General features: G+C 46.1%; 1 protein-coding gene and 1 long non-coding RNA gene across 3 annotated transcripts; one reads left to right on the plus strand and one right to left on the minus strand.

Moving 5' to 3' along the window:
* Positions 1–1,694: 1,694 nt before the first annotated feature.
* Positions 1,695–10,426, minus strand: ATP5MC2 (ATP synthase membrane subunit c locus 2). Of its 2 annotated transcripts, none has more exons than XM_055584594.1 (5): positions 10,342–10,426; positions 5,591–5,660; positions 4,453–4,530; positions 3,572–3,771; positions 1,695–1,953 (listed from the first exon to the last, which is right to left on the minus strand). In XM_055584594.1, the coding sequence occupies exons 2-5, from the start codon at positions 5,627–5,629 to the stop codon at positions 1,839–1,841; spliced, it is 432 nt and encodes a 143-aa protein (XP_055440569.1). In that variant the 5' UTR covers positions 5,630–5,660; positions 10,342–10,426; the 3' UTR covers positions 1,695–1,838. The 2 variants fall into 2 exon arrangements, with proteins under 2 accessions (XP_055440569.1, XP_055440578.1); XM_055584603.1 differs by lacking the exon at positions 10,342–10,426 and adding an exon at positions 9,901–9,973.
* Positions 9,657–26,332, plus strand: LOC129654868 (uncharacterized). Its single transcript, XR_008715631.1, has 2 exons — positions 9,657–9,796; positions 25,466–26,332. It is a non-coding gene; the product is annotated as an uncharacterized LOC129654868 (long non-coding RNA).
* Positions 26,333–26,853: the final 521 nt, after the last annotated feature.

A 26,853-nucleotide genomic window follows, 5' to 3' on the forward strand; every position in this document is an offset into this window, starting at 1 on the left:
GGCTCCAGGCATGTGGACTCACTAGCTGTGGCACATGGGCTCCATTGCTCTGCAACATGTGGAATCTTCCCCAGACCAGGGATGGAACCCATGTCCCCTGCGGTGGCAGATAAATTCTTAGCCACTGCACCATTAGGGCAGTTCTAAAGTTTAGCCCTTTAAAAAAAAATTTTTTTTTAATTTATTTTTGGTTACACTGGGTCTTTGTTGCTGCACGTGGGCTTTCTCTAGTGTGGTGAGCGGGGGCTTCGTAATTGCAGTGGCTTCTCTTGTTGCAGAGCATGGGCTTCAATAGTTGCAGCATGTGGGCTCAGGGGTTGTGGCTCGTGGGCTCAATAGTTGTGGCACACAGGCTTAGTTGCTCCAAGGCACGTCAGATTCCTGGACCAGGGATGGAACCCGTGTCCCCTCACCGGTAGGTGGATTCTTAACAACTGGACCACCAGGAAAGACCCGAAAATTTAGCCTTTAGAAAATAATAGTCCTTTACCTTTATACTAACCCTTGTCCAAAAGTCCCTCTTGAGGCATTTTTAAGGAAAAAGGTTTATCATTGCTTATTCTGCTCTTTTTGGATTGCTTGAGAAAACAGCAGTCACCAGCAACACTGGAAGAGAACTAGACCAACAGTGCGGTCGTCATACACCCTGGACTACAACACGTGACCTGTGCTCCCACTCAAGCTCTGCTAATAAATGTTCGTGGGAGAATCCTTTGATATCTCAAAGTCTGTTCCCTCACTTGTGAAGTGAGGTGGCTGGTTTAGACAATTAAATTGAAAATTTGACTAAGATATTGCTGAGATGTGTCATGCTAAGATACTTCTAAGGATACGAGTATGACAGAGTCCCTGCCTCAAGAAACTAACAATCTAACTTAGAAGATAAGGCACACATTTGTGCATACATGCACATAAGCCCACATTTATCATACACAGTTAAGCATTACAAAGGACGCAGCATGCTTTATAGTCCTTTATATGGACTAATGCTCGTTTGACTGAAAGTAGAGGGAAACCAGACGAAAGCTTCATGGAATAAGAGGCAGCATTTAAAGTAACTCTTTCAGGATAACAGGGAGAGTTTGAAAAAAAGAGGAAAGTGACTAAAGATTCAGGCAAAGAAAACAGATGGACAAAGTGCAAGGCCTGCAGATATGTAAGGACAGGAAAGCAGGAAAGTGAAAAATGACTAACAGTCCACTTTGGGTAGAGTGTAATGGGAATAAGACATAAAGCTGAGAAAGTTGAATCAGACTATTTTTGAATTGGTCAGTGGCAGAACCAGTCCTGCATTTACGGATTAACCTGGCAGTGGTGGGCAGAAGTAAATGCCAGAGGGTAGAGATGGCAGGCAGAAGGCCAATTAAGAGGTTATTGCAATAGACCAGTGGGTGGCAATAAAGGCATCAGCCAGGGCAGTGGCACTGGCAACAGACAGCCACTTTAGTCAAAATTTTAAACCAGCTCTGTATGTTGCTTCTGTCCCAATTCTCCATGGTAATAGGCCATCCCAAGCGAAAATTATTAAAAAAGAGCACTAATTTGAATAAAGCTTTCCCAACATAGAGAATGAAAAATAAGTGAGCCCAGATCCACGTTGAGTTTAAAACCATCACTAACCTCTGGCCTTATACTTTCACCAAGGCATTCAGCCAATTGTGGAAAAGAAATATACACAGGAGACTCAAGAAACATCTTATTAATACAGTATTTATTTGTCTTCCTTCTGTCAAGCCCTGAGCCAACCACTTTCCCCAGGTTGCCTGGGGAGGTACAGGAAAAGAAACATACAGGGCAGATGAGACACGGGAGAACTATGGGAGGTGGAAACGGCTCCTTCACATGGCGAAGAGGATGAGAAAGGCCACCATCAGGCAAAAGAGCCCCATGGCCTCCGAGAGGGCAAAGCCCAGAATGGCGTAGGAGAAGAGCTGCTGCTTCAGAGAAGGGTTCCTGGGAGGGGAAGAGAAAAGACTGAATTTCTAGTCCATATAAAGCAAAAGACAAACATTAAAGGAGAGCTCAGGTAGAATCCATCTCAAGCTGACATTTCAGTAACGAGTCTCTCAGGGTGACACCATCATGCCCCATTTCTTGCTCTGACACATTAAGGTCCCTACAGAGATGAAGGGGGGAGGGGACAATCCAAAATTCTCCAACACAGCCCAGGTACAAACATTACTTCCTCTACTGTATCACCACATCTTCCCTGGGTCTGGACACTTAACTATCCAGGGCTCAATCAGGATGGAAGACGTCTCTGGGTGGCAGAGTCTATCAGAGCAGCGTTTCCAAACTTAAAGCAGTAGAACCCCATAATACAAAACGTGTAACTGCTAAAGTGTAATGGAGTGGCGGAGTTGGAAGTCTTGTTTGGTCTCCCCTTCATTCTCTAGAAGTCTCTGGGGTGTACTCTCAGAACCCTAGGGCTTGTGTAACACAATTAGAGAAACACTATTCTAGTGGACAAGGACATCAGAGGGACAAATAACTTCTCTTATTTCAAAATAGTCAAAAGATTTTGGGCTACAAACCGCCTTGGGGAGGGGAGGGGGCACACATTTAGACAATATGAGTCAAAATGGGATAGATCAGATCAGATCAGTCGCTCAGTCGTGTCCGACTCTTTGCGACCCCATGAATCACAGCACTCCAGGCCTCCCTGTCCGTCACCAACTCCCAGAGTTCACTCAGACTCACGTCCATCAAGTCAGTGATGACATCCAGCCATCTCATCCTCTGTTGTCCCCTTCTCCTCCTGCCCTCAATCCCTCCCTAATTCTGAAAATCAATATATAATTTCTATTTCCCTTACTGTTGCCTCCGGAAGACTTGATGGATAAGGTAAAGCAACACTAGCTTTTAATAGAATTGTGGACATAGAAGTTTCTTATTTCATACAAATCCTAAGAAATAAACTTATTTCCCCAAAGACACTGAGAGAACTTGCAGGTCTCTAAAGAATTAATTTAGCTCTAACACTGAGTTGCCCAGAGTTGTTGGGGACCAAATAGTCTCAAGTGTCAGGGAGCACTGGGGCTGGATGCAGAAGCAGTTTTCCCAGGAGTGATGAGGGAATTCCCGGGGATGGGGAAAAACAGCAGCGAAGCTACTATGCTGACTGAGGCTTCAGACTGGGGGGTAGACATGGCAAACTTTTTCTGTAAAGGGCTAGACAGCAAATATTTTAGGCTCTGTGGGTCACATACAACCTGTTACCTGTTTTATTTTCATGACCCTTTAAAAGTATAAAACCCTTCTTAGTTCAGCTATACAAAACCAGGTTGGCCCAATACAGACCTCCTGCCTTAGTTTGCTAACTCCTACTCTAAACCAAAGCTGTCCAACAGAACTTTCCAAAATGGTAGCCACGAGTCACATGTGGCTACTGAGCTACACTGAAAGTATACAAAAGTACACTTAAGTCAGTGTACTTTTAGTTAAAACTCACATTTGAATAGCACTACGTGGTTAGTGGCTACTGTATAGGATACTGCAGCTCCAGAACCCCAAATATTTCTGCCCAGACCGGTGGAAGCACATTAGAGAGCCAATGGAGGGCCCATCTTACCTGGCATAACCAATGATGAGACTCCCAAACACGGTCCCAATTCCAGCTCCAGAGCCGGCCACCCCTACTGTGGCAGCCCCAGCTCCAATGAACTTGGCTGCTGTGTCAATGTCCCTTGAAATGGCACTGGTTTGGAAGCTGCGGCTAGGAGTAAGTGAGGTGGTCAGGGGACGGGGAACTACTGCCAAGCTGCTGTGGCTCTGTGAAGAAGCAGCAGATAGAAAGTTTTTAGGAAACCCTTTTTTTGCTTTGGAAAACTTCTGTACCACTTAATCCCTTTATGCTATCAAATCCCATCGTTTCTCCTCCAAACAGAAAATCTTTTAACTCCCCAGAAAACTCTACTGCCAAGCAGAACGCTTAAATCCAAGAAGGTGAAGTCGCTCAGTCGTGTCCGACTCTCTGCGACCCCATGGACTGTAGCCTACAAGGCTTCTCCGTCCATGGGATTCTCAAGGCAAGAATACTGGAGTGGTTTACCATTTCCTTCTCCAGGGGATCTTCCCGACCCAGGGATCGAACCCAGGTCTCCCGCATTGGAGGCAGACGCTTTAACCTCTGAGCCACTGTCAAATACCTTCATGACTCAGGTACAGTCTAGAAATGGAAGACTACAGCCCTGGCCTGTTCCTGATGCCTTGAGGAGATCATCTTCCTGGGCTACATGCTCCCAACTCAAGTCAAAGCGCTAGATCAAGTAAAATGGGAGTTATAAGCAGCACACAGGGGCATGTGCTGCCAGTGGCGAAAGTTGGAACACTAGGGAACATATCACATGGTATATGGTATCATGAGTCCTCAGCAGCCCCCCTCCTGGTTCTGTCAGGTAACCCTCCCTTCCCCACCCCGTCCCCACAGGCCCAGTTCCACTCATAAGGTACCTCATCCGTCAGTGTCTCCGGTTGTCTTACCACCACTGCAGACAGTGATCGGCTCAATGCCGTCGAGGTTCTCCTGATCTAGCCGGAATAATACAAGGTCAAAAAAGGCTGTGGAGAGTTTTAGAACTACTGCAAATTATTACTGAGATACCGCATTTATTCACTAGAACTTAAACTGGAACCTCAAAAAAGAATCTGGAATCATTCATTTAAAGCATTTACTTCACTCAATAAGAAATCTACACATATACTGGTAATGGCAAGCTCATTAGAAGGAAGTGAATGACCGGAACATCTTTCCCTGAACACACTGTTCTGGAAAATAGACATGAAGACCTATGCTGAAAATGTACCCCCTCCTGGAAGCCCTTTTCTAACTCCAAGCCAGCGTCTCCAAAATAGACAACATGGTGGTTAACAGCCAGGGCTTTAGTCATATATAACTAGATTCAAATCCTAGCTCTATCTGAGTTGTGTGATCTTAGGACAAGTCATGTAAATCTTTTTAAGCCTGCTTTCTCATCTATCAAATGGGAATACCATATCTCAGGGTTGACTGGAGGAGTAAATAAGATTATGTACATAAACTGGTAGACTTAATGCCAGGCATAGCAAGTGCTCAATAAATAATACCAACTCCTTTTCACTTATGAGTGAATGAACCGATTGCCTCCACTATCTAATACTCTTCCATTTCTTCCATCTTGTTGCTTTTGAATCAAATATTTTTCCTATGTGTATTTTAGCTTCCCACCCAAATTTAAGCTTCCAGAGGAACTCCTAGCTACAGCTCTCTGACACTCAGGACAAGATCCTGTACACAGTGCACACTCAGTCTGACTTAGGCAGTTTATTTCATGTTTACCATTTCTGGTGGGGCTCCAGTTTACAAGGACACAGTGTTTCTGGATAGGAATAACCTGATCTTAGCCTAGATGCTCATTTATGCTCTTCTGTTATGACTGCATGAGAAATATCAACCGGCCTTCATGGGAAACAAGGCAAGGAACGCCTAGGAAGCATTCACTCTCTTGTCAGGCTAGCAAAGCAAAGGGCCCAACTGTGACGCATAAGGTCTGAGAAGGAAAAGACAAAACACCGCTCCTTAAAAACTTTCTTGGGAAAGGTGGGTACTCACCAAGGAGGGGGTGGAGACGAACTTGGTGCAAGTATACATTTTCAGGGGATGAAGGGCTGCGGCAGGAGAGCTGCAATTACAGAAGCAGCAGTGTAAATGTTTTTTCTTGCTCATCAAAAGACCGCCGTATTAGCAAGTGCTCTGGAAAACTTAATGGCCCAGAAAGCAGTGACTGACCTCAAGTCTTAGAGATGAAATGAGAACCCTGAAGTCAGGATTTCCTCCACACAGCTTCTAAGCTTTCCTGATAATCAAGTGACTTCTCTTGGTTTGAACAAGAAGCCACTTGGTCCCAGCTTCAAGACATGTTATCTCTTTCCATAGCCTCATGAGTTGGGGTTGTAGATGAATTTTCCCAGCATCTTTTGCCCAAGTTTCCCCCCCAGTCTCTTACTGAAAAGGAACTCTTCTCAAGCCTTCATTTCCTGGATCTCAAAATGATGCCCTTTAAGACCCTCCACTCCAGTACTCTTGCCTGGAAAATCCCATGGACGGAGGAGCCTGGTGGGCTGCAGTCCATGGAGTCGCTAAGAGTCGGACACGACTGAGGGACTTCACTTTCACTTTTCACTTTCATGCATTGGAGAAGGAAATGGCAACCCACTCCAGCGTTCTTGCCTGAAGAATCCCAGGGACGGGGGAGCCTGGTAGGTTACCGTCTATGGGGTCACACAGAGTCGGACACGACTGAAGTGACTTAACGTAATGTTAAGACCCTCAGGGTAATTCCCTGGCAGTCCAGTAGTTAGGACTTTGAGCTTCCACTGTAGGGGGAATGGGTTCAACCCCTGACTGGGGAACTAAGATCCCGTAAGCCATATGGCACAAGTCAAAAAAAATAAAAAAGACTCTTGGAAGATACGTGTGGAAGGTGAAGGCTCTGAAAGAGTCTCTAACAATCCTCTTATTGAATTACCAGGAAGCATTTGTCAAAACATGTCAAAAGATTTGTTAAAGATGTTCAAGCTGGATTTAGAAAAGGCAGAGGAACCAGAGATCAAATTGCCAACATCCACTGGATCATCGAAAAATCAAGACAGTTCCAGAAAAACATCTACTGCTACTTTACTGACTATGCCAAAGCCTTTGACCATGTGGATCACAACAAACTATGGAAAATTCTTAAAGAGATGGGAATACCAGACCACCTGACCTTCCTCCTGAGAAATCTGTATGCAGGTCAAGAAGCAACAGTTAGAACTGGACATGGAACAACAGATTGGTTCCAAATCGGGAAAGGAGTTCATCAAGGCTGTATACTGTCACCCTACTTATTTAACTTATATGCAGAGTACATCATGAGAAATGCTGGGCTGGATGAAGCACAAGCTGGAATCAAGATTGCTGGGAGAAATAACAATAACCTCAGATATGCAGATGACACCAGCCTTATGGCATAAAGCGAAGAACTAAAGACCCTCTTGATGAAAGTGAAAGAGGAGAGTGAAAAATTTGGCTTCAAACTCAACATTCAGAAAACTAAGATCATGGCATCTGGTCCCATCACTTCCTGGCAAATAGATGGGGAAACAATGGAAACAGAGACAAACTTTATTTCTGGGCTCCAAAATCACTGCAAATGGTGACTGCAGCCATGAAATTAAAAGATGCTTGCTCCTTGGAAGTTATGACCAACCTAGACAGTGTATTAAAAAGCAGAGACATTACTTTGCCCACAAAGGTCCATCTAGTCAAAGCTATGGTTTTTCCAGTAGTCATGTATGGATGTAAGAGTTGGAATATAAAGAAAGCTGAGCGCTGAAAAATTGATGCTTTTGAACTGTGGTGCTGGAGAAGACTCTTGAGAGTCCCTTGGACTGCAAGGAGATCGAACCAAATCATCCTAAAGGAGATCAGTCCTGAATATTCATTGGAGGGACTGATGCTGAAGCTAAAACTCCAATACCTTGGCCACCTGATGCGAAGAGATGACTCATTTGAAAAGACCCTGACGCTGGGAAAGATTGAAGGCAGGAGGAGAAAGGGACGACAGAGGATGAGATGATTGGATGGCATCACTGACTCGATGAACATGAGTTTCCATAAGCTCCAGGAGTTGGTGATGGACAGGGAAGCCTGGCGTGCTGCAATCCATGGGGTTGCAGAGACACGACTAAGCGACTAAACTGACAGACTGAGGAAGCATTTGTCAAAATATTTATCTCCTTTGTTAATTAACTAGATAAGGCAGACCAAGGAGAAACTCTGTCATTACTCTAATTAGCAATGACTGTTAAAGTATTCATTTCCACCACTGTTTTAAGGGGTATTCAATTTTGTATCCTCAAGACCTTAAACAGGGGTTAAGACTTAGCCTTCTGTGCAGGGGGTTCGGGTTCAATCCCTAGTCGGGGAGCTAAGATCCCTCATGCTCAGGGCAAAAAAACCCCCAAAAGATAAAACAGAAGCAATGTTGAAACAAATAAAGACTTAAAAAAAAAAAAGACCTTAAACAATGCTAACACCCTGGAGGTACCTATGTTGGTAGAACTGAGAGAAGAGTGGGTGAGTTAAAGATCTCCAGGCAGGGTTTTTCCAAGTACAGCTGGTGTCCCACCTGAACTAGTTACAGGAGGGTAGGGGCTGGGTATGTGTTAAAAATGTGGGACTTCTCTCACAGTCCACTGGTTAAGAATCTGCACTTCTGCTGCAGGGATCCCTGGTCAGAGAACAAAGATCCCTTGACCATGAGCTGTGGCCAAAAAACAAACAAAAAGAAAAAACAAAAAATGCAAATTCTTGGGTCTCACCTTAAGACTTTTTGGGTCAAGATCTCTGGGAATAAGGCCCAAGTACTCTATTTCAGGGTTCCCTGGTGGCTCAGCGATAAAGAATCCGCCTGCCAGTGCAGGACACTAAGGTTCAATTCCTGGAGAAGGAAATGGCAACCCACTCCAGTATTCTTGCCTGGGAAATCTCATGGACAGAAGAGCCTGGCTGGCTACAATCCACAGGGTCACAAAAGAGTGGGACACGACTTAGCAACTAAATAATAACGTTCTGTATTTCAATGAAGCTTCCCAAATGATTCTTAGGTACTTGGGAGAGCGTGGTCTTAAACAGTTTTAAAACTATGGCGGTGGTAGAATCAGAATTTGAACTCTTCTCACTCTTAATGCAGAGAAGGCAATGGCACCCCACTCCAGTACTCTTGCCTGGAAAATCCCATGGATGGAGGAGCCCGGGAGGCTGCAGTCCATGGGGTCGCTAAGAGTCGAACACGACTGAGCGACTTGACTTTCACTTTTCACTTTCATGCATTGGAGAAGGAAATGGCAACCCACTCCAGTGTTCTTGCCTGGAGAATTCCAGGTTCAGGGGAGCCTGGTGGGCTATGGGGTCACCCAGAGTTGGACACAACTGAACCGACTTAGCAGCAGCAGCAGCAGCACTCTTAATGCTTTCTAATATGCTACAGGTTGAAATACTCAGTGATTACTTAGGCCTGTTAAATGACACTTCCTTGAATGAACTGGACTAATACGTTGCCAGATTAACTTCCGATTCCAGAATGTTACTTTTACATTAATGGATGTCTTCAACTCTTGTCTTTTCCGGAACTCTGATTTCTGCCCATATTTAACACTAACCCAATTTTGCTGCCAGGCTATTCAGGTTTTCTTAGGTCAAAAATCCAAAATTTCTTTTAAGCTTTAAAAAAAGAGAGAGACTGTTTTTCCCCCAAGGCAACAAATCCTCAGTATCATCATTAAAAAAATATAGTTCTTAGAGGAATGAAATGAAAATAACATATGAAAAGAGCCTGATGCAGAACTGAAGGAGGCCTGCAGGAAGCGGTGATCCCTCTGCTGGCCACCTAAACTTGGCCAAGTCTGCACTTGTTCACCAATATCACCTTGGGGAACAGCACTACCCAGGTTCATGGGTTTCTTCCTCAGTGGAGGTCAGCCAGGGAGTTACAGGGCTGCTAGTTAATCGTTCCCTTTCCTTAACCTTCTTTTCCTCTTGAGGGCCGAGTCTGGGGACTCTCAGTAAACACCTTGACAGGAAAGCTGGGTAGCACCCCATGCTGGCCCCTCCACTTTTTAGGCCTGTTGCCTCAGAAGAAAACCTCACACAGGCCACGACTTGTGTTTTTCCCGCTTCACCGCAGTGGAAGAAGGAACGCCACTGGGAGACAATCCGCGGTACCAAAGAAACCTGCCTCTTTTCTGATACGGCTCTCTCCCAGTCCACAGCCTGAAGGTAGGGGGTGCTTTGGCTGTGCTGTTCATTTCTACCACTTTCATGGTTTATTTTTTAAATCGAGGGGTGCTGCCTAGAGGGACTGGTGGCTTTAGACGACCCACCAAACTCCACTGCTCGACACTTGAGATCCTGGGGCCAAAAGTCTGGAGGTTTCAGGATAAGGCAGGCACGAGTCTGGATGAGAAGAGAAAGCAGAGATAGGAGGGGAGAGTCTGGGGGTTGGGACAGCTCTGAAAGGGCAAAAGGGTGAGAAAAAAGCGTTTGCAAGCGACTGGTGAAATGAGCACTCTGGGATTTGACTTTCGACAGCTCAAGGCGCCCTCCCCCCACCCACGAGACATCAAAGATGGCGCCAGACCCGCGCGGGTGGAGGTCACCGGCACGCGGAAGGGGCAGCCCTAACGCGCGGGGATACGGGGGCAAGGGAGGGCGTGAGGACCCAGGTGGGAGCACGCGAGGTAAGGGCCTCAGACCATCCACGCGAGGTGGGCGCCCGGCGCGCGTGCGCGGCGCAACCCGGGCGCGAGGGCTCAAGGCCTTACCTGCTCCCAGTGCAGAGAAGACAGAGAGGGGCGGGAAGGGGGCGGGAATAGGAAAAGGAAGGCTCAGCGCAGGCGCGGCCCGGACCAAAGAGTCGCTCCGCCAAGGCTAGAGAGATTGCAAACTTGAGGGTCGGCCCAGGCACCACAGCGCCGCCTGCCAGCTCTGTGGCGGTAGCCGGCCAGTCACTCCACCTGGCGTTTGAGAGGAGAAACTGCAGGCAGAGCCTGAGAAATGAGGGCACTCCGCAGTGTAAGCCGATCCGTAACGTGGCCTGCGGTTTGCTCTGCACAGCGGCTGGGATCTTGTATTTGCGTCTCTTTTCCAAGCATGCGCGGTCGGAAGAAAACCCAACTGTCCAGAATTTCAGTGTTAAATGGCTTACAATCGAGATGGGGTTCAATGTCCAAAATCTAGCAGGAGGAAGATGAGGTCACAGGATTCCCGACGCCTGTTGCCAACGACCCAGGCTTTACGGATGGCAAAACTTATTCAATAGGCGGATAGTCAGGAAAAAGCCCCGGCTGCCTCTAGTGGCTTCACCTTTATTTCCCTCTCCTTATTCCAATGATCAACTATGAGAAAATCAGCATCAGGGAACCAGAAGATAGGGGCTAAAGATGATTAGGGCTCGAGAGCCCTGACCCTAAGCATTCTTTCCTGAGGCCCGAGACAGTCGAGGAATAGAGGGCGTCAGTGACCAGCAGTGAGGTTGGGAGGTCACCCCAGGCATGCCAGGGCCTCTGCTCAGGCTTCATCTACACGAGTTGAGATAAGCAGTCCCCCACCCCTAGGAGGTGCTCTTATGGAGGCCCCTCAGCTTCTTCCCCTTGACCTTTTTGCTCGTTCTTTCCTCGATGGGAGAAAGTAGGGGGCCTCCTGGCCCTCACCTCTTCTTCTAGGCTGCTTTATGTCCCAGATAGGTCTGACCTGTTCCTCTGGAGGGAGGTCCACAAGGCCTACCCACTTCCCCTCACGTCCAAACCTCGGCCGTCCAGGGGCATCGTCTTGAACTAAGCACAAGAAACACGGGGAAAGCTCGCCAAACCCCCATAAAAAATAAAAAAATAAAAAGAAGGCCGCGGCTGTAAATAAAGCCAAATCCGCCACCCTCTGAGGGGCCGTTTGTCCTCCCCTCCTTGGCCCCGTCCTTCCCGCCGCCCCCTCCCGGCTCCCGGGCCCCGCGGCGCCCCGGCCCCGAGCTCCTCCATTTAATCGGATTTGGGAGAAGGGGAGGATAAATCACGGCAGCAGCTTTACGGTCCCGGAGGAGAGGCGAGCCGCAGCCAGGCACACCCCGGCCGGCGATAAAAACCGCCGCTGAAAGCCCACGGAGCAATTTCCCGGGACCCCGAGCGACGCCATTACAGGAATGTAATTTTGCCCGGATGAGGCCCCGAGTTTAATTATCCTCGCGGAGGAATTTCAATGCGGCCAATCCATCTTGCAGGCGGGCGGCAGAGGGATTTATATGGGCCCGTTATTTCACACCGATCCTCCATCTGCATTTTTATGGCCCTGAGCTTCTGAAAGGGAGGGGAAGGAGTAGGGAGAAATCGGAGAAGCGGGCGAGGAGGAGAAGGGTGGGAGACTTCCCGCCTTTCCTAAATCTAAGATTCCAGCTCGAGAATGAGGATTCTCACTGGTTCCCCTGAAATGCCCAGATCTCTCTCCAGTTCCAGTTGTTGACTGAGGGTGAGGTTGTGGGTAGGTGAGAAATGGAACTGGTATCCTTGGGAATCACTCAACAGGTATTTACCAGGTACCAAGCGGTGCCAGGCACAGGGTGAGATGCTCAGAGGAGAAAGGGAAAATAGGCTACAAGAATATCTCCTGGGGGACTTCCCTGGCGGTCCAGCGGTAAGGACTCCAAGCTCCCAATGCAGGAGGTGGGGGTTCAATCCTTGGTCTGAGAGCTAAGATGCCTCATGCCTGGAAGCAGTTGGCAAAAAAATAAATAAATAAATCTCCTGAGGTCCCCAGACACCCCAAGCTCGCCCACTGAATTCCTTTTAGCCCGCGCCCTAGCCAGTTGTTGCAGCTGTTTGTTGCGAAAATTTAGACCCCTCTCAGATATCTAACAATCCAAAGGAGAATTGGAGAAGGCGCCCGTGTCTGATGTTTATTTCTCCCTTACCTCCATTCAGTGGTAGGCTCTGGATTCATACACCTGGCTTCCCAAATTGCTGTGTGACCTTGGGCAAGCTGTTTAACCCCTCTATATCGATCTTCTTTTATGTAATTTGGGAATGATAATAATTCTTCATAGTCGTTTAGTCACTAAGTCTCATCTGACCCTTTTGGGACTCCATGGACTGTAGACGGCCAGGCTACTCTGCGGGATATCTCCAGGCAAGAATACTGGAGTGGGTTGCCATTTCCTTCTCCAGGGGATCTTCCTGACCCAGGAATCGAACCCAAGTCTCCTGCTTGGTAGGTGGATTTCTTTACCACTGCGCCACCTGAGAAGCCCGATAATAATGCTTGCTCAGCAGCAAATATTGGGATAATATACATGAAGCTTTTGGGCTTCCCAGGTGGTGCAGTGGTAAAGAATCTACCTGCCAATGCAGGAGACGCAGTTTCCATGCCTGGGTCAGGACGATCTCCTGGAGGAGGAAATGGTAACCCCCTCCAGTATTCTTGCTGGGAAAATTCCAAGGACAGAGCAACCTGGAAGGCTACAGTCAATGGGGTTGCAAAGAGTTGGACATGACTGTGCAGAGATACCTGAAGCTTTTAGCAAGGAGCTTGGAACTTAGTAACAGTTCAATAAATTCTAGTAATATAATAATACTGGGTTGGTGTGTTTTGGTTTTTTTTTTTTTGGTGTTAGTAGTGGTGTTATCTGGAGAAGGCAATGGCAACCCACTCCAGTACTCTGGCCTGGAAAATCTCATGGACGGAGGAGCCTGGTGGGCTGCAGTCCTTGGGGTTGCTAAGAATTGGACACGACCGAGCGACTTCACTTTCACTCTTCACTTTCATGCATTGGAGAAGGAAATGACAACCCACTCCAGTGTTCTTGCCTGGAGAATCCCAGGGACGGGGGAGCCTGGTGGGCTGCCGTCTCTGGGGTCGCACAGAGTCGGACACGACTGAAGCGACTTAGCAGCAGCAGCAGTAGTGTTATAGTTGGGAGCATGGCAGCTCAATTCTGCTCTGCTTCCTAGAGACTTTATTGCAAGCTTCTTGCAACGATAGCTCCTGAAAGAAACTAAACTATGGCTTACTGAACTTATTTACCTACATAAATCACACAAAGGAGTTACTTGACAGGTTAGTGGGTGGGGATCTGTGGCGAGGGCTGAGAATTCCCAGGGCTGTTGCTACCAGATTTGCAACCAGACATTAAATCCGGAGGCATGAGACTACAAAACGTGGTTGGAAGTATGTGCAGAGGGGTGAATTTGAAGACAGCAAAATATGATCCAAGAGAACATTAGCTAAGGGTCTAGGGATTTTCTTAACCAAGGGCTTGGGAAAGGGTTCTTCCTTCACTTCACTGAGGGAAAACTAGGGTCCAGAAAGGAAAGGGTGTGGAGCCAGAACTATCCTTTCCAATCAATCCTTTTCTTTTCCTACCAGACCATGTAACAAGGTTGGCCTGATTGGCCAGTTTATCTAAGGACTCTTAGTGGCAGATTCTGACTGGTTAGCCACCTCCCTGCACAGTGGTGACGGTGAAATGAGATTGATCTTTTCTTTCTTAGGATTGGTTAACAACCCTCAGTGGGGCCAGAGACTCATTTTAATTGACTGGAGAGGCTAGGAGGGAGGTCCAGCACCTTTCATATAGAAATTCTGAGAGTTCTTTTTCCACAAAGGTCACCAAGAAAGAGTCTTGACTGGCTTATGCATATTTGCCTTTGGACTGGAAACAATAGCTTAGAGAAGAAAAATCAAGAGAGTCATGCAGGCATGCTACAGTTCAATGTGAAACCCAAACAGAGAGAGGGATTCACAGAGGGAAACAGAAGAGTGGTAAAAAGAGAGAGACTAAGACACAGAAAAATGAAAGAAACAAAAAAGCCAAAGAGGATGGATTTGAATAATTTGGTTTTCATTTCTGGTGGTTTAAGAGGAGGTTACTTTATGATGCATTTTGTCAGATGCACATGTTGCCAGCACGTGGCATGGGAAGAACAGTTGTCTTGGAGGCAGGAGACTAGGAATTTGGTCCCAGCTCTGCTATTAACTAGCTGAGTAGCTATGCAAGTTACTTCATCTCTCAAAGTTTCAGTGTCCCTGTTTGGAAAAATCAGGGGGAGAAGTAGGTGATCTGTAAGATTCCATCCAATATTAACTCTCCTGATTCTCTTTCTGACAAGCAGTCTGTTTTCTAAAGCTGAAGTGGTAACTTTACACTGCCAATAAGGACTATTCTTGGGTGCTATGTTCCTCTATTTATTTGAGTTTGTTAATTTCAAGCTTTTGGGCCTGGTAGGCACTGACTGATGGATTTTTCTATTTTCTCTTGCTAAATCAGTTCCCCAGAACAACAGGATTAAGCCATCAGTAAACCTCCCTACTCTTGGAGAAAAAAAAAAAGTAGATGGAAGAAGAAAAAGTGTCATGGGTATCCAGGATTCCAAGACAGGGATCAGTGGAAGGATTGGTGAGAGATAGCCAGACAAGTTTTTGCTGGGAAGAACCTAAGTTCTTTTGAATTTGTAAGATGAACTTATACATGCCCTACATATTTATCTAGAAACAATGATTAAGTATTTATGTGAACAAATTTGGTCCCTGCCATTTATTGTCTCCCAAGCCAAAGCACACACAGAGACAAAACAAAATGAAAGTCATTGTGATAATTGACATACATATACCACCCTATGTAAAGTAGATAGCTAGTGGGGGCCTCTGTACAGCGCAGGGAGCTCAGCTTAGTGCTCTGTGGTGACCTATAGGGGTGGAAAGGGGCAAGGTGGGAGGGAGGTCCAAGAGAGAGGGGATTTATATGTACATATAGCTGATTCACTGCCTTGAACAGCACAAACTAACATATTGTAAAGCGGTTATACTCCAATTGGAAAAAAAAAAAAAGGTCATTGTGATACATTGTAAAGAGCTTAAGACTGAAAGTTAGAGATCTGAATGTAGATGTGGGAATATCTTTAAAAAAATAATTTAATTAATTGATTTATTTTTGGCTGTGCTGAGCCTTCATTGCTGTGCAGTTTTCTCTGGTTGCAGAGAGCAGGGGCTACTCTCCAGTTGCAGTGCCTTCTCTTGTTGCAGAGCACAGGCTATAGTAAACATGGGCTCAGTGGTTGAGGTTCCCCGGATCTAGAGCACAGGCTCAATAATCGTGGCCCACAGGTTTAGTTGCTCCAAGGCATGTGGGATCTTCCCGGATTAGAGATTGCTCTCATGTCTCCTGCACCGGCAGGTGGATGCCTCACCACTGAGCCACCAGGCAAGCCCTAAATTTGGGATTGTTCTTAATTATGTGACTTTGAAAAACATCAATTCACCTCTCTGGACTTCAGTTTTCTTAACTGCACATTGTAGGAAAACACTTGCTGATTATTGAATTCTTTTTTGGCTTTAAATATAAATAGCATAGATCTGTTCTTCCTGTTTTGCCCTCATCTCCTGTGACTTTAAGTATTCGACCAGTATTAACTGAGCATCTACTGTATGTGAGGTGCTGAACCATGTATTGTGATTAGGAATAAAAAAGGAGAAAGCACAGTCCCTTGTCTTCATAAGTTTATAATCAGTAGGAAAAACATGTACATATATAACTATAACTTGCAGCAAAATTTAATGGTTTATATGGGTTATAGGAGTTGAAGCAGTATGATTTCCATTTAGAATGATCAAGGGGGCACTATGATTAAAAAGTAGTTTTTTTCCTTCTTTTAAAAAAATTTAAAGTATTTGAATTACATAAAGGAATGCAATTAATGAATATAATTTATGCAACAGATATTTTTGGAGATCCTACTATGTGCCAGGTGCTGTTCTAGGTGCTGGAAACACAGATGTGAATAAAATAAGACAAAAATCCTTGCCTCCTCAGAGGTGACTTTAATATAAATTATGAAGCATAATAATAAAATAGACATCCATTAAATGACCCCCAGTTTATGAAAAGAAAAAAAAACCCTACTAATACCACTGAGCCCCCCTCCCCCATGCATCTCTCCTATAGTAAAGTAATCCTTGAATTTTATGTTTATCATTTCAAGATTTTTTCTCAGATTTTTACCATATTGCTTATTTTGGTCTTTTCCCCCTACTGTTCTAAAAGTGATATATTATTTGTATCCTTCTTTACTTGCTCTTTTCATTCAACATTATGTTTCTAAGATTCATTGAAGCTGATGTAGGTAGCTATAGTTTATTTACTTTCATTGATGTATCATCGGAGAAGGCAATGGCACCCCACTCCAGTACTCTTGCCTGAAAATCCCATGGACGGAGGAGCCTGGTGGGCTGCAGTCCATGGGGTTGCTAAGAGTCAGACACAACTGAGCGACTTCACTTTCACTTTTCACTTTCATGCATTGGAGAAGGAAATGGCAACCCACTCCAGTGTTCTTGCCTGGAGAATCCCAGGGATGGGGAGCCTGGTGGCCTGCTGTCTCTGGGGTCTCACAGAGTCAGACACGACTGAAGCAACTTAGCAGCAGCAGCAGCTGCACCATAGCCCACCAATTTGTCAATTAATTTCCCTGTTGAAGAATATTTAGGATTGTTTTCAGCTGTTTGCCACTACAAACAATGCTGCTCAGAACATTTCTCCTAGTACACAAGGGTAAGAGTTTCTTCAGGGTACATATGTATGAATTGCTGGGTTGAAGCATATGAATTTTTTAACCTCTCTGGATAATGTCAAATTGTTTTCCAATATTTATGCCTACTAAAGTATATAAGAGTTTTGATTGCTACCCTATCCTTACCAATTTTGGTTAGTCAATCTGTTGGATATAAAATGGTGATTTGAATTTATACTTAATTATATTTGCCTTATTATTAGTGAAGTTGAGCATCTTTTCATATATTTATTGGCCACTCATGCTTCTCCTTATGTGAAATGCCTATTCATGTATGTCTTCTGCCCATTTCCTATTGGGTTATTTGTCATCTCCTGTGGATTTTTAGGAATTAACAAATATAGATAGCCTAGTCCTGATTCTTTGTCAGTATCAGTTATCTCCTTCCAGTTTTTAGCAGGGTTGGGATTTTAGTAGAGGCTTAAAGGATGGATGATTTCGGTTCCAGCTCAGAGTCCTCATTTAGTTGGATTAATTAATTCTTAATTCATTCATCAAATATTTATTGAATGTCTAGCCAGACGTCATGCTAGACTCTGAGAATACGAATATATTCCACACTTGCTCACCAGTTACCACTTCCAAGATCTATCTAGGTTCAAGCCAGTGACATCTCCTGGTGGACCACTACTATGGCCTTCTAGCTGTTCTGCCTTTTCCAGTCTGGTCTTACCATGGTCTACTCCACCCAATAAGCAGCTAAAGTGATCTAATGAAATGTAGATCAGATCATGCAACTTAAAACTTCCCAATGGTTTTCCAGTTCTCATAGAAAAAAAATTCATTGTTCAGCTACACTAGGCTCCTATTGACCCTCAGTCACACCACACTTACTTGTTTCTGCTTGGAACCTTTGCTGTTTCCTCCGCCTGGATCGTTCTCCTAGATTATGCTCACTTTCATTTCGTCTAGGTCTCATTTCAAATATCACCACCTTAGAGAGTGCTTTTCTGACCACCCAATCTAAATAGCTGCCACTCCCCGGCCCCTTTTAACTTTCTGGCCACGTTGCTTGTGATATCTGAATTCCAGGACCAGAGATGGGTCCTGGAGGGGTTCAGGGGTCCAGAGATTCCAGGGCCCGGCTGCCCGCTCATTGAAAGCGCAGAGTCTTAACCACTGGACCACCAGGAAACTCCTCTACCTTCCCTTCTTTATCTCATTATCCTCCTTCATTTTTCTTTTTAGCACTTATCATAGTTTTATTTTTATTGCTTTTTTCTTCACTAGAAGATAAGCTCCACTAGTTGAGAGACCTTGTCACCACTGTATCCTCAGCATTTAGAAAAGTGCCTGGCACTTAATAGGCTCTCAATAGAAATTTTGTGAATGATTGAATGGTGAATCAGATAGAGTCCTTGCCCTTAAAAAGCTTTAGTCTATCAGGGAATACAGGGAAGCAAAAGGCAAATAATTTCAACACAATTTGACAGTGTTCTAAGATGGATAAGCGCTGGATGCTGTGGGAATGCATAGGGAGGACATATATTTCGGTCCTGAGAACTAGTAGTCAAGGGAGGCTTCCAAGATGAGGTGACATTTACAAGAAACTCAAAGGACCTGGAAAGAGAAGGATGTTCCACAGAGAAGTAGTAAGGACAAAGCTTGAAGAGAGGGATAAGTGGTCTCTTCCACAAAGGCAAGTAATTCAGTGTGGTCAGAATGAATAGTTGTGAGTGCAGCAGAGCGCAGAGACTGGTTGTTAGTGGCTAGATCCTGAAGGCTCTTGAGCATCAAACTCAAGCCGTTTGGATTTTATCCAGAAAGCAGCCAGAAGCCATTTAAACCAGAGAATGAGCTCAGATTTGCATTTTAGAAAAACCATTGTAGGTCAAGTGTGCAGAATGGATGAGAGGGGGCAGGACAGGGGACAGGGAGCGCTGTAGGGGACTGTCGTCAGAATCCAGGTGGGAGATGGTGGTGGCCTGAGCTCTGAGGTGATAGCTGGGATGGAGAAAAGTAGGCAGAGCTCAAGAGGTTTAGGAAGAAGAACGAATGGGCCTCAGTGATTGATTGTTATGGGGGATGAAGGAGGTGAGACAGGTGAAGACAGTGCCCAGTTCTCTGGCCTGGGTCACTGAGTGGTGCCATTCTCTGATTGGAAAAGAGTCAGAGGGTTAGAGTGAGATGCGCAGGCCAACCCCTTATACTTGTGAGGCCCAGGGCAAAGTAAAAAATATAGCCTACATACCAAATGTCTAAATATGTACAAGTTATAAATCAAAGCTAACAAACTGTTAAATAAAACATGTTCTACCCTCTTATCTTGACAAATATATCAATATCAACTGGGAGATTTATATTTAGAATCCTGGGACTCTTCCAGCCCCAGTCTGACCCTCGGGTTCTCTCTCCGTTTCTTACTCCATCCCACTACCTGAGGGGCTTCACACCAAAGTGCATGCTGGGGGCAGCCTCACCGCTAAACTCCACACCAACAAGGCTGGTGCTGCGCTCCCCAGCAGCTCCTTCTGTGTTTTCAGGAAATCAAACCCCAGGAAGAGGTCCTGGAAGTCAGCCTGGGGCAAATTGACAGGATAGTCTGGCCACTGGAGCATGGTCTAGGAGTGGGCAGGCGTGAGCTCTGGGTAGGCACACCCCCTTGGCCTAAAGTTATCCGCCCCCTGCAAGAGGAAGAGACCCTCTAAAACTGTCGCCCAGGGTAGAGGTCCCTTTTGCCTGGTCTAAGGGCATAGACTCTGAAATCATACAGACTGGGTTCAAACCCCTATTCTCATGTTTATTTACTCTTCTTTGAACCTGGGCAAACTCTCTGAGCCTGTTTCCTTCCTTGTAAAATGGCAATAGTAATATCTACCTCATAGGGTTATTGTGAGAATTAAATAAGAGTATCAGTCTTGGGTGTCCATTGGAAGGACTAATGCTAAGGCTGAAACTCCAATACTTTGGCCACCTCATGCGAAGAGTTGACTCATTGGAAAAGACCCTGATGCTGGGAGGGATTGGGGGCAGGAGGAGAAGGGGACGACAGAGGATGAGATGGCTGGATGGCATCACCGACTCAATGGACATGAGTTTGAGTAAACTCCAGGAGTTGGTGATGGACAGGGAGGCCTGGCATGCTGCAATTCATGGGGTTGCAAAGAGTCGGACACAACTGAGCGACTGAACTGAACTGAATATATGCAGAGCACTTGGTATTTAATATTCCCCTCCTCCCCTCCCCAGTTTACATTGTTTTCTTCCCATTCATCACTGCTTTCCCTCAAACTAATCATGGAGGCTGGGGAAAATATGAAGTTTGTTCTAGGTAAATTCTTTTTTTGTTTTTCTGGGAGGAGTGGGTCCAGGAAAAAGGAGTTTATAAAGGAAACAGTAACAATCCAGGCAGCAGTAATCCCAGCTCAGGCTGGGGCCATGTGGGAAAGGGGGAGTCAGTTGTCTTGTGTGTAGATGAATGAGAAATGGTAATAGCGTAATTGCTTTTACAATCTGTTTGTTTTGCTGACAGTAGCAGCTGGTTACTGTTTCAATTCTTGGTTTTCATGTTAAGACAGGGGAAGAAGGTGTGAATAGAAAAAGAATAGAAAATCCAAACATAATTTCTTGGAGACCAGGAAAATGGTCAGAGAAACATGGTTGAAAACACAGATGGTTTCCATCTTTCAGACATAGCCTGGTCCTCTCATTAAGTTGATCTTGTGTTGTTGTGTGACATGTATAGATTCTTACCACATGCTGTCACTCTCTCTACTCCTGCAGCTAGAATGCCCTTTCGCTCCTTCTCAGCTGTTCCAAATTCTACTATTTCAGGCTCACTCCTTCCATGGTAAGTATGACCCTCCCCACTTCCTCTGAGCTCTTCCTAGTCTGTCTGTGCTGTACTAGGTCGCTTCAGTTGTGTCCGACTCTTTAGACTCTATGGACCATAGCCCACCAGGCTTCTCTGCCCATGGGAATTTTCCAGGCAAGAATACTGGAGTGGGTTGCCATGCCCTCCTCCAGGGGATCTTCCCAACCCAGGGATCAAACCAGCATCTCTTACGTCTCCTGCATTGGCAGGTGAATTCTTTACCACTAGTGCCACCTGGAAAGCCCCTAGTCTATATCACCTGGAATTTATTCATGGTCTTAATATGTTCAGTCTTGTTCTCTTATCGTTTAAAAATTATTTTAATTTTTAAAAATTTATTTATTTGACAGAGTGGCATGTGGGATCTTAGTTCCTCAACCAGGGATCGAACCCATGCCCCCTGCAGTGGGAGCTCACGCCTTAACCACTGGATTGCCAGGGAAGTCCTGTTCACTTATCCTTTTATGTGCACAAGTCTTATCTCCCCAACAAGAGTTTAAGCTTATTAAGGGAAGGAACTATATTTCTATTTCTCTTCCATTTCCCATAGTGTCTATATATTCACTTAATATACATTTATTGAGTTACCATGTGCCTAAACTGGGGTTCAGGTGCTGGGGATACAAAAATGAAATATATATATTTCCTCTTCACTAGTGAAGCTAGTAATGGACTCATGGTTTAATAACTGCCTATAAAAGTGTTGAACACATAATGCTTCCTCAACAGAGGTTTGATGGATTGATGAACCATGCTGCTTTTTGACTAGGCATTCAATGAATGAATGAATGAATGAAATTACTGGATAGCAACCCTGCAAGCTGTTCCAGGTGTATCCCTCCTATATGAAACTAGTTCTCACAGACTTAAAGGTGTGAGACTGGTTTGAGGGGAGAAGTGCTCTCTAGAGGCATCAAAACAGAGAGCCTACTGTCTTTTCAAGGCAGTGTTCACTCCATCCCTTAAGGCCTAGTGATTAAAACACAAAGCATTTTACAGGCATTGGTGAATGCCATTTGCCAATTTGGGTCATTCAGGTTGTAAATTATGAGAACTGTGTCCATTTTTCATAATAAAAAGCAGCTATTATTGAATATTGATTATGTGCCAGATATTTTGCTGATTTCTTTACATGAATTATTTAAATCCTAACAACAACCCTATGAAGTAGATATGATTATTATCCCACTTTACAGAAGAGGAAACTCAGGTACAGGTAGGAAGCAAGAAAAGACAGAACTTGAATCCAGGAAGTCTGTGCTGTCCAGGCGATGAATTGGGAGAGTGGAGAGCTGAGTTCTTCAGCCCGCCCTGCTGTGTGCTTGCTGTGTGACCTGCAAAAATCATCTCAGGTCTCTGGTCTTCGGCCCCTTCTGATCACCAATCTTAAAGCCTACTCTTTTGAATTCAAGTCCTCTGCTTCTCCACCAATATCAATTGCCTAAATCTGGTTGTGATCCCCTAAATCTCATCTTTCATCTCCTTGTAGTGTAAGAGGCAGCTTGTGATATTGTGTTATTCGTAACTGGAGCATCCTTTTCTGAGACATTATATATGAAGACCTTGATGACTTCTTGAATGTCTTGGTTCATGGCTGCAGCTGATAGAGCTGCAGAAGGACCCCTGAACCCAATTTCTTCCTGTGACTCCACCCCTCAACTCCTAGTTAAGTAAAAATATTTCCCAGTATTAGGATGCTTGTTATCATGAATCCATTCAGAGGACACAGCCAAAACCAGGCACTAATCAAAAGGAAGGTGGTGGGTCTGATTCATTTCTGTGCGTGGAGATTGATCAACACAGGCAAGAGATTGAGACCAGGTAACATGAAAGAGTAGGCACGAGTGGATTTGAAAGGTCGATTTCTCTGAGGAGCCTCCACATAGAAACTGAAGCTGCTCAAATCCTCCATTTTGTCCCTTCATAGCTGGAATTTTCCCTTCCTTGTATGCAGACAAAGGATAATAACTATCTGAACAAGTGTGCTTGGTTAGCTGGCATCAGTGTTTTAAATTGGTATGCTTAAATACCAATGACTTGCTGTACCCTTCATGTTGCTATTTGACTCAGCTCTCTCTGCTTAGTCTATCTTGTCTGTGCATCAAGAGTAGCCGTGTGTTCTGTTCTCACCAGGGCATCCTCTGGCTGGGGTGCCTACTAGTGTCCTTTCCTAGAGCTTCTTTAATACCAGGCAACCTGGCAGGATGGTTTTTATGTCCCTGCCCTCACTTCCTTCCCTGCCTCCAATTTCCTCTTGTTGTTTTCCAGAATCATTTGCATGGTTCTCCTGTATTTTCCCCAACCTTCTCTATCCCTGCATACAATTCTACAGAGAACAGGGACAAATATCTACTAAAGAGAAATCAATCTCTCCCCCGGCCACCCCACCCCTTCTCTCCCTTTCTCTCTCTCTCACACACACACAAACACACACAGAATGGATGGCAGACTTCATTTCTCTTCTGACCTTATCATGCTCCCAAATACCAAATGAAGATCACTCCCAAAACCCAAACCCAAGCCTAAAAGCAACACAGAGAAAGAGAGAATCACTTTTCTTCTAGGAGATGAATGCACCCCTTTTGGGGATCCACCTGAGGTTATTGAAGGGTTTAATTTCTGAAGAATCTGCTTCTGTCAGTTTTGCCTGTATTCCTGTGTGTTATGGGTTTGTAAAGATGTCTTCCTTAAGCAGAAGTTAACTTTGGTTGTAGGTTATAATTCTAACTGTGAGTGTGGGAGAGAAATTTTGGTGAGGACAAAAATCCTGTCTTATCATTTAAAAGGGATTCAAAGGGAAGTCCTGGTACCCGCCTTCTGGGAGGCAGATCTCTGGGTCAAATGGGATGAACCAGAGGAGGGAACACTTGAACTTTGTTTACAAACCAACATTAACATACAATGACAAACGAGTTCACGCAAGGGCACCCACAGCTTCAAATGGAGGACAGAACTGGGAAAGAGTGCTGGCACAAGGGCAGTACTGAGAAAATTAGGAAAGTTTCTTGGAGGGAGCAGTGCGCGGCGAGGGGGGCTGGGAACCGTGGCTGAGGGAACGCACACCCGGGCTGCCTTTCCCGGGGTTTCCTGGTGGCGAGCTGGGTGAGGGGCTCTCTGGGCAGGTCCGCTCTCTGCGTCCCTCCATTACCGATGTCTCCGGCTCTCTCGCTTCCTCATGTCATCCCCGGGCCCCTTCCTCCACATCCACTCCTCCTAGCTCCCCCTCGATAATCTCCTGATATCTCTTCAAATCCAATTATCGAATTAATTGATGTGCTAACCGAGAGGCAAACAGAAAGGGGCGGCAAACACCGGTCGGCTCAGATTTATCCTCCCGGCCTCCATAGGCCCCGGCCGGGCGAGATTTACTGGGCCTCGAACACGACGACAGTTCAAACCTTTGATTAATCATGTTTTTCTCCCGGCCCCATAATTTAGTTGCTCTTTTTCCCTCCCTGCTTTTTTTTTTTTTTTTTTTTATCAGTGGAAACAGAGACAGAGTCCTCATCAGCTTCAATTACAAATATTAAGCCCCCGGACAGCACTTTGACAGAGAGGCGGCCAGCCCCAACTCCTTCCCGCCCCCCTAAATCATCCCCGAATTAACATCACAATCGGCGGCTGGCGCGCGTTCAGATTTAAATGGTGGCATATTGTTCGCGGACGGTCTAGTTCAGACCAGCGGGTTCTCAGTTCCCGGTGGCGGCCCCCGCCGCTCCCCTCACTGCCCCCTCCTGCCTCCCGGGATGCTGTGACTCAGGAGCCGCGGGAGGCTCCGGAGCCGGGTCTCCTGCAGCGGAGGCTGCAGGCGGGGGTACACCGGAGTGGGGGCGAGCGGGCTGGTGAGAGGGGGTAGAGTGAGGAGGAGGGGGCGAGTCAGGCACACGGAGAGGGAACTGCAGATGTAGGGTGGAGGGGAGGCGGGGGCCGAGTCCGGGCAGAGGCGGGTGAGTTTGGGGGTAGCGGAAAAACGGCATTGATGCAAATGAGATGCAAATGAAGATGCAGAAACCACGGGTTTGAGAATGCCACTATATAGCCACTATATGGCCGCCTCGACCTTGGCGCGGTCTGCAGGGCATCCTTGGGTGGTAGTGGAGGGGCCATTCTGCAGGGAAATCTCTTGCTCTTTGAGTCTTGCGGTGTGAAAGAAGAACGTGGGACAAGATTTCTCGTTTCCTGAGCATGTTAGAGAAAATGGTTCATAAACTACAGCCAGGAGGCTTGAAGGTAGGCCTCAGGAAGGACTTCCTAAATGGGGAGACTGACTATGAGGCTGGAATACCTCCGGGGGATTTTTTTTTGGATTAGAACACCTTCGAGGCAGCCAGATTTCTCTGAAGGCGTTTTGGGGAAACGGTAACTATTTGGCTCTGTCCCACTGTGGAGGAGAAAAGGAAGAGTGATTCCCCTGACCCCATTAATCCTTTAAGAATGAAGGAGCTCAGGAAGAAAAATGACAATCCAAGAGTCTAGGTTTCCAGATATTCTCATATCCACCTGTCTCTCCGGTCTTGCCCGCAGCGATCTCCGGGACCTCATTTCTGCCTAGCAACATCACAACCAATCAAGATGCAATTAGGCCTGGCAGTTTGGCTCATCCTTCACTGGGATTGGCTGCTGGCGGTGAGCGCATCCTAAGTTTTCATTGGCTGACGGCCACCTGTATGGAAATGAGAATGACAGGGGACTCTCAGCGCCTTCTCTGCGACGTGGACCTGTGGCTTACTGCACTGAAACCTGCAAGCTCAGAGCCAGAACTCCTGGGCTTTTTTTCTGCCTTCTCTCCCTGTTCTTCCGCCAAAGAGATATCTCAAACTTTTCCCTCAGCTCCTCTGTCTGAGGCCCAGTCGGAAAGAAATTCGCAAAAAATAAGGCGAATTTGTATGCTTTTTTGCATTTTCTTTTCCTTCTCTCGGTTCTGTATCAAGATTTTCCCCCTTCCGTCTAATGCTATGACAGTTCTTGATCCTTTCTCTCTTCCATGTCCATCCAAGGAGAGGCTTCTCTCCGTGTGGAGTCCCTCGGGCCCTGCCCCCTGTTGCCTCAAACCCTCCCTTCGGGCTCAGCTCCACCAAATTCCCAATTGCCCCCTTCCTCCCTCTCAGGATCCAGGCGCCTCGCACAACGATCTAAAGCCCAGTTTAGAAGGGAGTTAGAGGGGGAGAGGACTCCCCCACCTCCCCCCAAAAAAACCTCCATCCTCGCTCCCCATCCATTTTCTCTGAGGGAGCCGAGTTTGACAGCGAATTCATTCCGAGAGGGGAGGGTGATTTATTCTTCAAATATACCGACAAGTGCGGGCATGATGGAGCCCATTAAAATGTTGGGAGATTGTTTTTATGATTGAAGTCTGTATTACTCCAACCATAAAGAAAGAGAGCAAGGAGTCATTAGCATTTTCATGATGGTGTATTTCTGCTTGTCTCCGCGCCATCACTCATCTTTACTGCCCGTCCCTTTGCTCTCGCTCTGCTACAACGAGGAGAGACTGCAGCCTGAGTTGGGGTTGGGGGTTGGGGGGAGGCGGGGGCCAGAGATCCCCTCGCCACTCTGCCCTTCACGCCAAATCCTCACCCTCCCTGGGACGCAGATCATGGGGTGAGAGGCCGAACGCAGACAATGATGTGCCTCAGCTTTCTCCAGCCTGCTCTCCCTGCCCCTGACTGATGGAAGCTGGGGGTCTTGTCCAAATGGTGCTTGGAGATCTGCGCAGACCTGGGTTGAGAAAGGCGGAATACCCCTTCCTTCCTTTGGCTCTTCACTTCCTGGCCTACATCATTTAGAACTTTCCAGGGTTATCCATATAGACAGAAAGTCAGAAATTCCTGGCTGAGTGCCCTGGGCTAGAGACATCAGAGTAGGAGAGGACAGAAGGAGACCCCAAGTCCCTAGGTTTGGAGACTGAGTTG

Source organism: Bubalus kerabau, chromosome 1, assembly GCF_029407905.1.
Source record: "Bubalus kerabau isolate K-KA32 ecotype Philippines breed swamp buffalo chromosome 1, PCC_UOA_SB_1v2, whole genome shotgun sequence".
NCBI classification, from domain to species: Eukaryota; Metazoa; Chordata; class Mammalia; order Artiodactyla; family Bovidae; genus Bubalus; species Bubalus kerabau.